At 38.8% G+C, this 13,760-nt stretch overlaps 1 protein-coding gene across 4 annotated transcripts in view; it reads right to left on the reverse strand.

Annotated features, from left to right (window-relative positions):
* LOC117929616 (protein ENHANCED DISEASE RESISTANCE 2-like) overlaps positions 1–13,760 on the reverse strand; it is a 51,372-nt gene that overhangs the window by 15,943 nt on the left and 21,669 nt on the right. For all 4 annotated transcript variants that reach the window (XM_034849960.1, XM_034849976.1, XM_034849969.1 and 1 more), the window contains 7 exons: positions 13,133–13,197; positions 12,966–13,037; positions 12,688–12,843; positions 10,516–10,730; positions 10,403–10,442; positions 10,143–10,297; positions 9,926–10,027 (listed from right to left, as the gene is read on the reverse strand). In XM_034849960.1, coding sequence (XP_034705851.1) covers positions 9,926–10,027; positions 10,143–10,297; positions 10,403–10,442; positions 10,516–10,730; positions 12,688–12,843; positions 12,966–13,037; positions 13,133–13,197 — 805 coding nt within the window. The remainder of the gene's footprint in view (positions 1–9,925; positions 10,028–10,142; positions 10,298–10,402; positions 10,443–10,515; positions 10,731–12,687; positions 12,844–12,965; positions 13,038–13,132; positions 13,198–13,760) is intronic.

Consider the following 13,760-nt stretch of genomic DNA (forward strand, 5'->3'; position numbering starts at 1 on the left):
CCATATTCAAGAGAGTAGTTTGAGGCCTTTCAAGGTGACATGTTCCCTAGGATTAGTCCTAGGAGGCAAATTTGGGCATACCCCATGCTTCACATCTTCACTAATATGCGCTCCTTTGTCCTAAGAGCCAATAGTTGCTGGATTGAAAATGTTGGTGGTTGAATACTCAATAGCATAAGAAATAATAGCTTGTATTTCTTGAATGTAGGCTTCCATAGTCATATAAAAGAAAATAACAATATTGTTGTTTTGTCAGCTTTCCCCTAAAATATCAACCACTTCTATTTATCATAGTGCTATTTTTGGAAACCAGATTTGATGCAGGACCATAAAAGTTCTAGTACTATTAAAGTTTTTTCTTTGTTGTACAAAGATGTAAGATATCAAAGAAGACAACTGAAAAAGAAAAGGAAAGAAAAGAAAAATGAAAGGGAAAAGAAAATAAAAGACAATAAATGGCAATCTCACTTGGAGGAGAAAAGAAAAGAGAAGAAAATCATTAGTAATCACACCAACACATTTTAGCAATCACACAGTTTCCTAAGCAATCACACCCTCAAAATAAGCATGACAGATGCTCAAAAGAAAAAGTAACAAAAAACAAAAAAAGGTTCATTACTAAATACACATTGTGTGGCATTATTTTATTTATTTATTTATTTTTGTGAATTGATAAATTGGGAATATGACATTAATGAAAGTGCCTGAAATAAAACATGTAAAATCTAGAGCACTAGCTTCTTTCATATGAATTCTATGTTCCCTGAGGTCATCTCTACAGATACTTCTGCTTCCTTTTTATCCAAATTCCAAGGAAAACCATCAAAATTCAAATTCACCAAAGCTAAAGAATTCCAAGCTTGGCATGTTTTTTTTTTTTTTTTGATAAGCAAGCACAATTCATTAAAGAGGTTAAAAAACCCCAACGTATACAGGGCGTATACCAGGCAACAAGGCCCAAAACAAGCAAAAAACCAAAAAATACAAACCGCCCCTCAACTGGAGGCCAACCACTCCAGGAAATCTAAAAGGGAGAGCGGCTCCTCTTCCATGTACAATTTAGCCCATCCCCACAAATTACATACAAAAGAATATTTAAACCTCTGAATTGCTAAGTCCCCTCCCCCCCCCCCCCCCCCCCCCCCCCCCCCAACTAAATAAAACCTCCTTTACAGTATTAGGGAACACCCACTTGACCCCAACTAAACCCAACACAAAGTCCAAAGAACTCTAGCCACTATACAATGTATAAGTAAGTGATCCACACTTTCCACTTCGCAAGCACACAAAAAACACCTATTCGGAAGCTGCCATCCTCTCTTTTGGAGCCTATCAAGAGTCAAGATCTTTCCCCAAGTCGCTTCCCACGCAAAGAACATGATTTTAGTTGGAACCCTTCCCATCCAAATCTTATTTTTTGGAAAGTTGACATCCATAGACCTGTCCAACCAGCTGTACGCGTCCTTCACTCTAAACTGCCCATTTCCCCCTCCCTTCCAAAAGACCGTGTCATCCTCCCAAGTTATCCTGATTCCTCTCAACGCTTGGAGCAGCTCACCCACCAACTCCACCTCTCAATCGTTAAAATCCCTTATAAAACACAAATTCCAGCCTCCTTCCCCAACATTCTGGTCCCACAGATCTCCAACCTTCACAATTCTGTTGGCTGCCAAGCTGTAGAGATGCGGGAATCTTTGTGACAGCGCTGCATCCCCGCACCACACATCAGTCCAGAAACTGATTTTATTCCCCTTTCCCACTTTGAACCCCATTTTATCCCAGCACCAACCAGCTTCCTTTAAAATCTCCTTCCACACCCCCACACCACACGCACCCACAGCCTTTTGGTCCTCCAGCCATTCTCCTCCTGACCATACTTAGCCACCAACATTTGCTTCCAAAGAGCCTCCTTAACCGAAGCGAATCTCCAAGTCCACTTGCCAAGAAGCGCTTTGTTCATGATAGCAAACTTTCTAATTCCCAACCCCCCATTCTTCTTATCCCCACACACTACATCCCATTTAACCAGATGAGCTTTCCTCTCCGTGGATCCCCCCCCCCCATAAGAAATCTCTTTGCAGTCTTTCTAACCTTTTTGCCACATAAATGGGCATGCGAAAAAGCGACATCTGATACACTGGCATGCTACCCATTGAGCTTTTAATTAGGGTGATTCTCCCACCTTTTGATATATATTGGCTCTTCCAAAGAGCAAGTCTCCTTCTCATTTTCTCTTCAACCCCATCCCACCCATATACAGCCTTGTTAGGCACCCCTAGAGGCAGCCCCAAATACACGGACGGAAGCTGCCCCACCCTGCACCCTAACTCCACAGCCAGCTCCTCTAACCTCTGCACCTCCCCTACAGGTATAATCTCGCTTTTAGCCAAATTAATTCTTAATCCGGACGCGGCTTCAAACCAAAACAAAATCCAATTTAGATTCGTTAAGTATTCCTTTTTTGCCTCACAAAAAACAATAGTGTCATCAGCGAAAAGCAGATGAGCGATGTGGACAGCCCGCCCTCTATCACACTGAATTTTGCACCCTGAGATGAAGCCCCCCTCCATGGCCCTTCTAATAAGGACGCTTAAAACTTCCATCCCCATAACAAAAAGGTAAGGGGACAAAGGGTCCCCTTGCCTCAGCCCTTTAGCACTCGAAAAGAAGCCAGCTGGCGATCCATTCACCATAACTGAAAATTTGGCTGTGGAAATACACCACCACATCCACCTCAGCCACTTAGCGCCAAATCCCATTTTTTCCATGACTTTCAGGAGGAATTGCCAATTAATGCTATCATAGGCCTTCTCTATGTCTAGCTTGCAGATAACCCCCTTGTCCCCCTTCTTTTTCCAGTTGTCGATCACTTCATTTGCTATTAGAGACGCGTCAAGAATCTGCCTTCCCGTAACAAACGTGTTCTGATCTTGGGATACGACTTTATCTATAACTTTCTTAAGCCTGTTGGCCAACACCTTTGCCAGCAGCTTATAAAGACCCCCCAAAAGGCTGATGGGCCTGAAGTTTCCTAAATCCTCTGCTCCTCCTTTCTTAGGAATCAGCACCAGAAAAGTATTATTAATACTCTTGAGAAATGTATTCTGGTCATGGAACTCCTTAAACATCTCCATAATTTCCTCCTTGACGAAATCCCAACAGCATTGCCAAAAGAAAATAGAGAACCCATCAAGACCTGGGGCTTTATCCCCATTCATTTCCATCAGGGCTGACTGGACTTCACCTTCAGAAAGGGAACCTCCAGCATTTCTGCCTCTTGCACACAAATTTGATTAAAAGGGAGGTTACCAATGTCCGCCTTCCACCCCGAACTTTCAGCAAATTGCTGCTTAAAGGCATTTGCTATCCCCTCTCTGATTTCCCGCTCCTCTGTCAATCTAACCCCATTAATTTTAATTCTGTCCATATGATTAACCCTCCTATGGGCAGACGCCATTCGGTGAAAAAATCTCGTATTCCTATCACCTGCCTTCAACCAAAGCTCCCTAGACACCTGCCTCCAGTGAGTTTCTTCCAGGTCAACCCACTTGGCATAATCCTCCTTGGCTTTCTTCTTACAAGCTAATTCTTCCATTGACAAGCTTCTTTCATCCTCCACTTGCTGAATCGCGGCCTCCTTATTACTTTCCAGATTACCAAACTCCTCCCTATTCCAAACTTTAAGTTTCTGCTTCAGATCCTTCAGTTTTGCCGACAGTCTAAAACTGGCACTGCCACTGACCTCTATTCCCTGCCACCAACTCTGGATTAAATCCTTAAACCCCTCGACTTTGAACCACATATTTTCGAATCTGAAGGGGGCAGGCCCTCTCCTCCAGCTACCCCCCTCAAGTAACACTGGAAAGTGGTCCGAAATCGGCCTGGGAAGCCTCCGCTGGCTCACCTTACTAAACTGATCAAGCCAGCAGGGAGAGACCAGAAATCTATCTAGCCGAGCCCTTGACATACTATTCAAGCCCCCAGTCCATGTGAAGGCACCCCCTTGCAGCTGACGGTCCACAAGGCCTAGATCATCAACAACTTCTGCAAACCTCCTCATAGCTGAAGTTGTTCTCCCTTGCCTGCTCCTCTCTCCTTAAGCCAGGGTAATGTTGAAATCACCACCAAGACACCAAGGCCCCTCCCAAATTCCTCTGATTGCCCCTACTTCTTCCCACAGCGACTCCCTTTCAAGCCTAGTGAACGGGCCATAAACCCCCGTAAAAGCCCAAATCACCCCATTCTCCATTGTCCTGAATCTGCAGGATAAGGAGAACTGACCCACCTCCCACTCCATCAGCTCCAGAGCTCTTTTGTCCCAACAAACCAGGATACCCCTCGCCGAACCACACGCATTCAGAACCTTCCAATCTAAAAATCTACCCGTCCCTAAACTTCTCACCACCCTATCAGTCATATTCTGGATTTTTGTCTCCTGAATACAAAAGAGATCCACCTTCTGCTTCCTAAGAACCGATTTAATAACCTTCCTTTTCATACTTTCGTTCACCCCCCTCACATTCCAACTTAACAATTTGAGATTCATTAATCAACCACCATCTACACCCCTTTACCCTGACTAGGGCCCTTCTTTTTGCCATCCCCCTCATAATTCACTGAGCATTCCAGCCTCTTCATCTCTCTTTCAAACCTCGATTTTTCCAATATCCTTTACTATGAATCTTTTCCCTTCTTTTCCTGATTTTAGTCAGGAAATTTAAAATCTCCTTTTCCAGGCCATCAGTCAAAAAACCCAGGAATTGGCTAAATCGCACTAGGCTACTTTCTTGCCAATCTAAATCCTCATCCCCCCTAACTTCTTGAGTCTCATACTGAGAAGACCCCCCCTCCTGATCCCTTGCCGATGCCAAAGGGCCTTTGAATTCAACCAAATCCCAACAAGCACTTCCAATTACCCTGGTGCCAGCTGCACCTTGCCTTTGAGATTCACTGCCATTTTGGCAAGTCTCCCTAACTTTCCCAGAATGATCAAAGAACTCCCCCTCTGGAGTCCGACCAAGAGAAAACAAAGAAGAAGAAGAAGAATTGCCGGAGACCCCCAAACCCCCTTGGCATGTTAATAGTAACATAAGATAGGCTTATTTTCCCTAAGCTCACAATAAATGTAATACCCTAGTGATCATTGTATGTATCACTATGCTAAATTTAACATTTTTGTGTCCTAAACTATTAAACTGAACAAACTCCAAATTTGCACATTTATTTCCCTTTTTAGCAATGTAATCTATGAAAAGACCATGACGAATTAAAAGTTGAATAGGAAATTGAGAGGGAAAGAAGGGAAAGGTCATTAAACACCAAAAGTCTAAGAGATGGATACTTATAGAGCAATCTTAGTTATAGGAGTAGATTGGAGCTAAATGGGAGGCAAGATGTCGTTGGGAAGAATGGCAGTAACCCTTTGAAGGGTCTCAATAAGGAAAGTAAAGGGGGTGGGCTTTTGAGATGTAAAGAACTAATTTAGAGATCAAATTTCTGATCCTTCCAATTGGTTATCCCTTGGGGCTATTTATAGAGTTTTATGAAGTTAGTTACTGCAGATATCCTCTTGATAGAGTGCAGAGGGTTCAAAGCCAACAAGGGGACGAAGGGAAGTGACCTCTGGTGACCCACCTTAGCATGTGAGGGAACTTAGGATAGCCCCCCCATTGACCACATGATGTGAAGGCTTCTATCCTAATATGGGTACTAGATAGTAGGTATCCTCTCTGCATTGTCAGAGCAGTAGGAATGGTGTTGGCCCTTGACAACAGTGAGGAATATTTCCAGCAGTAAGTCAGCAGTAATTACCTCCTTGCAGCATCAGTAATGGACGACACTACCACAAGGGTGGTGCTAATAATGAAACAAATTCCGCATATCATTAATCATGCATATCACGATAGTCACAGTGTTTATGGCCATAGGTCCATTGCTAGTACGAAATTGGATGTCAACAATAGAAAGTACTTAGAACAATCCTGTTTGTAGAATTCATGTTCAACAAGCCTCTTAACATATAAGAAATTTTTGTATATCAAGGATAATTATATGCAGACTCTCATGTTAAGAAGGAAAAAAAATATTAGCAGAACTACTACCATTACAAAAGCAATCAATTTTCAAAATAAAGAACAGCATATCAAACCTACCATCAATAGAAGCAAATATATGCCCTTCACAAGAAGGATAAAAATATCGTTTTTTATGGAATATCAACAATTGGATTTTATGGATATTTCAGAATCTATCAAGAATTATCTAAGGACATTTTCACAAAAAAAAAAAAATTGGTGGGATGGAAATTGATCAAAAATCATAGAAATATTAAAAAAAATTAAAAAATTGATCAAATAAGTAATAATATGCATATTAAAGTTGTTTTATTGAAGAAAGTAATATATGTACAATAAAAATTTTAATATTTGATAATAATATATCGAACTTGTAAACATATTTAATACTAAAATAATAATCTATTTAATTTAAATGTTTTTTTTTTTTGATAAGTAAAAGCAATTGTATAAAGAAAGCCTGAAATACACCTAACAGTATACACGGAGTATACAAGGCAACTAGGCCAAAGGGAGAGAAAAAACAAAACAAACCCTTACTTACAACCCAACCAATCAATGAAATCGAAAATGGACCATGAAGCACAATTTACATGCACCCTAACCCAATCTAAGAACATGTACAAAAAAGACCATAAAATAGTTTGATCCGCTAATTCAGAATCTTCAAAGATTCTTCTATTTCTTTCCTTCCATAACGTCCAAAATAAGCATAGAGGGGCTGCATTCCACGCCTTTTTTCTTTTCTTTCCAACAAAGGTGTCGTTCCAACCAAGAATGGTTTCCTTGATAGAATTGGACCGAACCCAATTAACACCAAAAAGAGCAAAAATAAGGTGCCAAATCATAGTTGCCTTGGGGCAATGAATAAGCACATGATTAGCTGATTCTTCATCCGCTTTACACAAATAGCACCTACTTGGTAAGGCCCAACCCCTCCTTTTTAATTGATCCATAGTTAGAATTCTTCCCCAGATAGCCTCCCAAGCCAAAAAACTGACTCTCTTTGGAACCCAAGGATTCCAAACTAATCTTGAAGGGAACTCTCTACCAATGCAAGGAGCTAGGGAAGAGAAGAAAGATTTAACTGTAAAGATATCTTTCTTTGAGACCCTCCAATACATGACATCCTCAATCCCCCTTCTAAGCACATGGCCATGTAACCTTCTGAAAAAAGTTTCCACCTCTTCCATCTCCCAATCATTGTTGAATCTTGTGAAAACAGGGTTCCAACAACCCAAATTCCCGGACTGATCCCATAACTGAGCTACCCAAGCATCCTTGGAGAAGGCAAGATTGTACAACCTTGGAAAAGCCACATCCAAAGAATCTTCTCCACACCATCTATCCTTCCAAAAACGCACTCTTCTACCATTCCCCACCTTAAAAGCCACCCTTTTGTTGAACTCCAACCACCCTTTCCTAATCGTCTTCCAAAGCCCCACTCCATGACTCTCCCTTGAATCACCAAAGCACCAACCTCCATCTTCCTCCCCAAATTTTCTTACAACCACTTGTTTCCATAAAGAATCTTGTTTCGAAGCAAATCTCCAACACCATTTTCCAAGAAGGGCCTTATTCAACCTAGAAAGATTTCTGATACCTAAGCCCCCATCCTTTTTCTCCATGCAAACAATGGACCAATTTACCAAATGCGACTTACTTTGAGAAACTCCTCCCCCCCAAAGGAAGTCTCTTTGAATCTTTTCCAGCCTTAGGCTCACCTTACGGGGAATGATAAATAAGGACATAAAGTAATTTGGAAGGCTAGAGAGAGTGCTCTTTACCAAAGTCAACCTTCCTCCTTTGGACAAATACTGTCTCTTCCACAGAGCGAGCCGCTTTTGAAATCTCTCCTCCACTACATCCCAAACCCGGGATGATTTGAAAGCAGCTCCCAAAGGCAGCCCTAAATAACAAGAGGGAAGAGAACCCACTTTACAGCCCAAAACCCTAGCCAAGTCCTCAAAATTAGGAACCACCCCCATTGGAATCAATTCGCTTTTGTGAAGATTGATTTTTAGCCCAGAAATCGCTTCGAACCACATAAAAACCCAACTTAAGACCTCCACATGCTCCTTGCTTGCATCATAAAAGACTAGTGTGTCATCAGCAAATAAAAGATGAGAAACCACCACACCCTCACCTCCTCTCTCACCAACCATGAAGCCCTCAAGATAGCCTCCTTGTAGAGCCCTCTTCAATATAGAAGACAACGCCTCCATTGCTATAATGAAAAGAAAAGGAGAAAGAGGATCTCCTTGTCTTAGGCCTCTAGAGCTTTGGAAAAAGCCTACTGGAGAACCATTGAGCAAAATTAAGAAACGGATTGAAGAAATACACCACCTCATCCAATTCACCCATTTAGTCCCAAACCCCATCTTATCCAAGATTGCTAATAGAAAGCCCCAATTCACATGATTGTACGCTTTTTCAATATCCACCTTGTAGATAATTCCACCCTTTGCACTTTTTAGTCTTGAATCTAAGGCCTCATTTTTCTCTTATAATTAATTAATACTTAAAAGATATATAGAAAGGCTTGTTAAGAAATTATCATGATAATTTCTATGTTTTAACAATCAATTAGAAAGTAATTAAAATTAATTAATTTATCAAAATTTTATTTTAACATGTTGTTTTTGCCATGGATATCTGTAAGTACATATATTTGTGCACCTTTATTACAAACAATATACATGATCCAATGGTTAGGCAAGGCTCATTTCATCCTTGTCATCTTGGGTTCAAAACCAACTTTAAACCTTTTAAATTTAAGGAGTTGGCAAGACTTAAGGAGAGAAAAGGAGCCCCCATTGACTAAGTGGGAGAAGAAGCATCACATTGATTGAGGGATGCACAAAATTATTGGGAGCGCAATGCAGGATATTATTGGCAGATAATTGGAAACAATTCGGATAATGTTGAAAGTATCGGCAAAAAAACTTGAAAAATACCGAAAGTAGCCAAAAATAAGGGGAAAAATATCGAAAAATGAACGAAAGACAGTTGGTCAGTGTTTTCTCTCCATTTGTCATGTCAATGATGACCTGAGCACAAAATTTCCAGGAATTATCCATGATATTTCCCAATTTTTTAAACATTGGACATAATTCATAATGATTAATCTTTGCACAAAGTGGTATACATGAGAAACTAATTCTATATTTTTCTTCATCTATTCAAAATTTCAGATGCGAAGAAAACCCAAGGAATCAAATAAAGCAACTATTCTTTGTTTATAATCTTCTATGTCTACTCAATTTCAAAACTCAAAACCAACAATGAACAAGAAACTAGATAAAGAACTATGGAATCACAGACAGTAACACAATGAGCAAATGCATGTAGAATAAGTACCTCTAGATACTATAAGGGTGATGATGACAGTCATGATGATGCTGAAGAAGACTAAGGTGTTAATGATTATATTGTGGACAGTGTGCATGCTAATCATTAGGACAGGGAAGAGAAGTTTTAAAATGGTATTATGCTTGCTTTTCTAAATGATGGTATATGAATTAATAATCAAATACTAAGCAGCAATCTGACAAACCAGAGCAGTACCAACAAACTGAGCTTTAGGATCTCATGCCATGTAGTAAAAAATAAATTCACTGAATTTTCCAGCTGTGTTGTAAATGGGATAAAAGGTATCACCTAGCAGATGGAAAAGGTAGCATGGGCAAGGAGGAAGAGGATTTTCATATTTTTCTAATACCACAGATGCTGCATTCTTAACAAAGGGTTTTAGAGGTTTAGAGAGAAAAGTATTATAGAAATAAGTAATTGACTTTGATTCACTATCAATAAAATAAGTACATATGTCGCAAAAGAATAGAATATAGTACTTGTGCTGCACAGCCTTGTCGCCTAGCAACATGGTCGATCCGTTTTGAGTCTTTGAACCAATCAACAGCAACAAGATCCATAAGATGTTTCCCTGCAGGAATCTTCAAATACATGTTGGAAGATTGTCATTAAAGCAGGCCTAATAAGGTCATAAGATGTTGATCAAGAAAATTCAAGAAATACTAACAAAAGGAAACAAGCAAAGGACCAGAGAACCTTCGTTTTGTCATAAAAAAAATGCTTGCTACGAACTCTGAAGTTGTTCCCATCAGATATCGTCCAACAGTCACGACCCTTATCACGGTCATCACGTCGTAGATTACCCGAAAAACATGAGACATCAATTTTATCTTGGGGTTCTTCTTCCATGGCTTCAATTCATGAAGAACATAATGATTGTAAAGTTCCATTTGATATATCAGACATAAGGATCCAGCACCAAATGTCATAAGAAAAACATAGATACAAGGCAGTACCTGTTCCCTTGACTTCATTCTGAAGACTCATTGAGTATGCCTGAATAATGTGCAAAATTCATGTTTAGAGAAGGTATGTGCATAAAACATAAGAGCAGGTGTGTAGTACAAACCTCTTGTTCTCTCTCAGGTACTTGAAATTCTTCATCTTCATCAGAGTCTTCATCCATCATCATTGAGTTCCTACCTGCAGCATTTGATTGATCAGAAGACTCCTGTGGCTTCTGATTCTTCTTTGAAGTAACAGAAGCTGAGGCCATATTGACCATAACAGGAATTCTTGGTTGAGCATTCCTTTCATCCGTCTGGGAAAACCACTCACGCAGTCCTATCATAAAGTATAAACAAGGATTCAATGAAGCAGATAAATTGAAAAAGTTCCTTCAGAATAAAACAAAAATAAACCTGGAATGAAATTCTTTTTGAAAATAAAGAAGAAAGTAACAAGCTCTTATATTTCTTCTCTTCTTGCTGTTAACTCTATTGACATAAATTCTATTTTATCAAAGTCTAAATCTATAAAGCAGACTGGATAAAAGATCCTAGAAAAAAATTATAAAATTTCAAAAGAAAATATCGAATAACATGACAGAAAAATGGGCACAGATACTGCCTTCCAAAGTTGTTTGCAAGATTTTAGCATCTTTGCACCAAGCATAAGCACTCTTTTCCCTGTATAGTAGAATATCTTCATGAAACACACACACACAAAAAAAAAAGCAATATTCATTGTGTTGAATGATAAATGTAAACAAGGATTTTTCATCCTTCCAAGATGCAATGTGCACACACACACACAAACAAACAAAAAACACACAAAGAAGGATGATAATTCCTTCCAAGATGTACAATTGCTGAACACAAAGTAGAAAAAATAGCTGAGCAAAAAAACTCAAATTACAGACATGAAAAGTAATGTACACTCTACAAAATGGGTACAGATACTGCCTTCCAAAGTTGTTTGCAAGATTTTAGCATCTTTGCACCAAGCATAAGCACTCTTTTCCCTTTATTGTAGAATATTTTCATGAAACACACACACAAAAAAAAAAAAAGCAATATCCATTGCATTAAATGGTAAATGCAAAGAAGGATGGAAAATCCTTTCAAGATGCAATGCGCGCACACGCACACAAACAAACAAAAAGCACAAAGAAGGATGATAATTCCTTCCAAGATGTACAATTGCTGAACAGAAAGTAGAAAAAATAGTTGAGGAAAAAACACAAATTACAGACATGAAAAGTAATGTACACTCTACAAAATGCTCTATATACTCGAGGAGAAAAAATGTCTCCAACAAGAAACTAAATGTTTTACTCCTTGGTTACCTAACTAGAGTACAGTTTGAATAGCTCAACAAAGAACCCAAAAGAAGAAGTATGCCACATCACTAGAAATATTTAAATTTCATAAGCCAAGTATCAAACTTCCAAGAGCCTCAACAGAAGAATCTCCCTGCACATTTAGGTTACATAAACCGCCAAGCTTTAACTTGTAACCAGCTCTCTAGTAACGCTAATATCTTTCCCTCAATAGCTGAACCTATCCCAATAGGTTTAGGGTAAGTCCAAAGTACAGTACCGAAATGATCTATCATCACGCCTCCTATACCTAATTTATCAAGATTACCCAAGGAATACCCATCAAAATTTAACTTTATCAAACCTACTGGAGGATGTGACCAATCAAGTATAGTCCTTACATGCAATATCTTGGAGTACCAAATATATTTCCAATCTAGCTAGCAGTAAAAGGTTCTAAAGAGTACCTGGAAAACAATCAATAATAAAGATAGAGGGAGGAAAAGTGAACCAAATCCTAAATAACCTCCATGGATCTCCATTTGTTCTCTAGCTCTTCATGGAAATATATATTTGTTATACAGAACCAAGAGGAACTCTAGATATGCTCGTGTCTCTTCTAATAATAACCTTTCCAAATTTTATTGGATAAAGAAAAAGGACATAATATTACCATTTGAAGTTGTTCAAACATTTTGAGTTATTTTCACCTAAGCATGAAGAATTCTTTCTGTAAAATATACTTGTAAAAGTATATATACTATTATATGAAGCCAAGAGCACTTCTTTGTATACTTATATTGTTCCAATAATACCCTTATCAAATTTTCTTGTTTAAAGAAATCGAGGCAAAAGAGTGGTCTCAAAGCACAAAGGCCTTCAGATTCTCAAACTAATACAAATCTGCAACATTGCCCTCCAAATTCTAACAAGTGTAAAATTAGAAGTTTGAGAAAAAAAGGAAAGTAGAAAAAAATTTACCAGCAACACTATTTAACACCTGAAGGAGACAATGTTGCTGAAAAGATGAAATATAACCAGCACCCCATCCTTTCAGATCAATTTGTATAAGATGCTGAACCTGTGTTCTGGGCCTCCCATTTCGAGGTTTTAGAGGGGAAATGTTGAATCCCCCACCTGAGAAAACAGATCACTTAGTGTTGGTGAGATGGCCTAGCATGAATTAGACAAACTACCAATCCTAATCAGTGTTAATCCCTTGAATTCTCAGTGTAAAACAAAAAAGATTTAGCCTTTACTTTCAAGATGGGCACGCACAAATCCTGGTTGTGGACCACAGTTCTCGTGCTCCCTAGAACGAAATAACACAACTGCACAATAACAAAAATAACTTGGATGTTTCCAAATGAAAAAGAGAAGGACAAGAACCAGGGAAAATAAACAACTGGACAAGCAAACCATTTACCATAGCTTCCATCATCATTTCGACGCCAATAACGCACATAGCAAAGGTCACGAGGCCACACAAACCTGCAACAGTAAGCATTTAGAAAAACAACAGCATATTCTTCTTTAGTAAAGGCCATCTTTTCTTTCTTCTTTTTTTCCTATTTGTAAACAAGAGAATTTTATTAATAAAAAAAATAGAAGACAAATTAATGTAGCACATACATGAGCAAACAAGAAAAATAAGGGGGAAAAGTCCAACATCTTATCTCATTTTAGAACTCAAAAGAATCATTGAGAAGGCTGTACTTCCTTGCAGAACCTCCAAAGGAAAGACTATTTGGATGGTTAACTTTTCAAGTTAAAAATGGGTAGCTCCACATTCTTCAAATTTTGGTTTTTCCCTTCCTCCCAAATGCACCAAAACCAACATGCAAGACACCTTTCTGATGATTCTTTCTCTTGTTATCTACAATAATGTTCCAAACAGTAACAAAAGAAAGATCCCTTCTAAAGATTACAAATGCTCTTCTAATAAGGTGAAAATCAATAACAAGTGATTAGACCCTTCAAGTGCACTTGGATTATAAAGTTGGAGGAACATCTCATGTTAAAATGGAATTTGAGAAGTCCTTTATCTTAGGAAA

This window comes from Vitis riparia, chromosome 2 (genome assembly GCF_004353265.1).
Source record: "Vitis riparia cultivar Riparia Gloire de Montpellier isolate 1030 chromosome 2, EGFV_Vit.rip_1.0, whole genome shotgun sequence".
Lineage (NCBI taxonomy): Eukaryota > Viridiplantae > Streptophyta > Magnoliopsida > Vitales > Vitaceae > Vitis > Vitis riparia.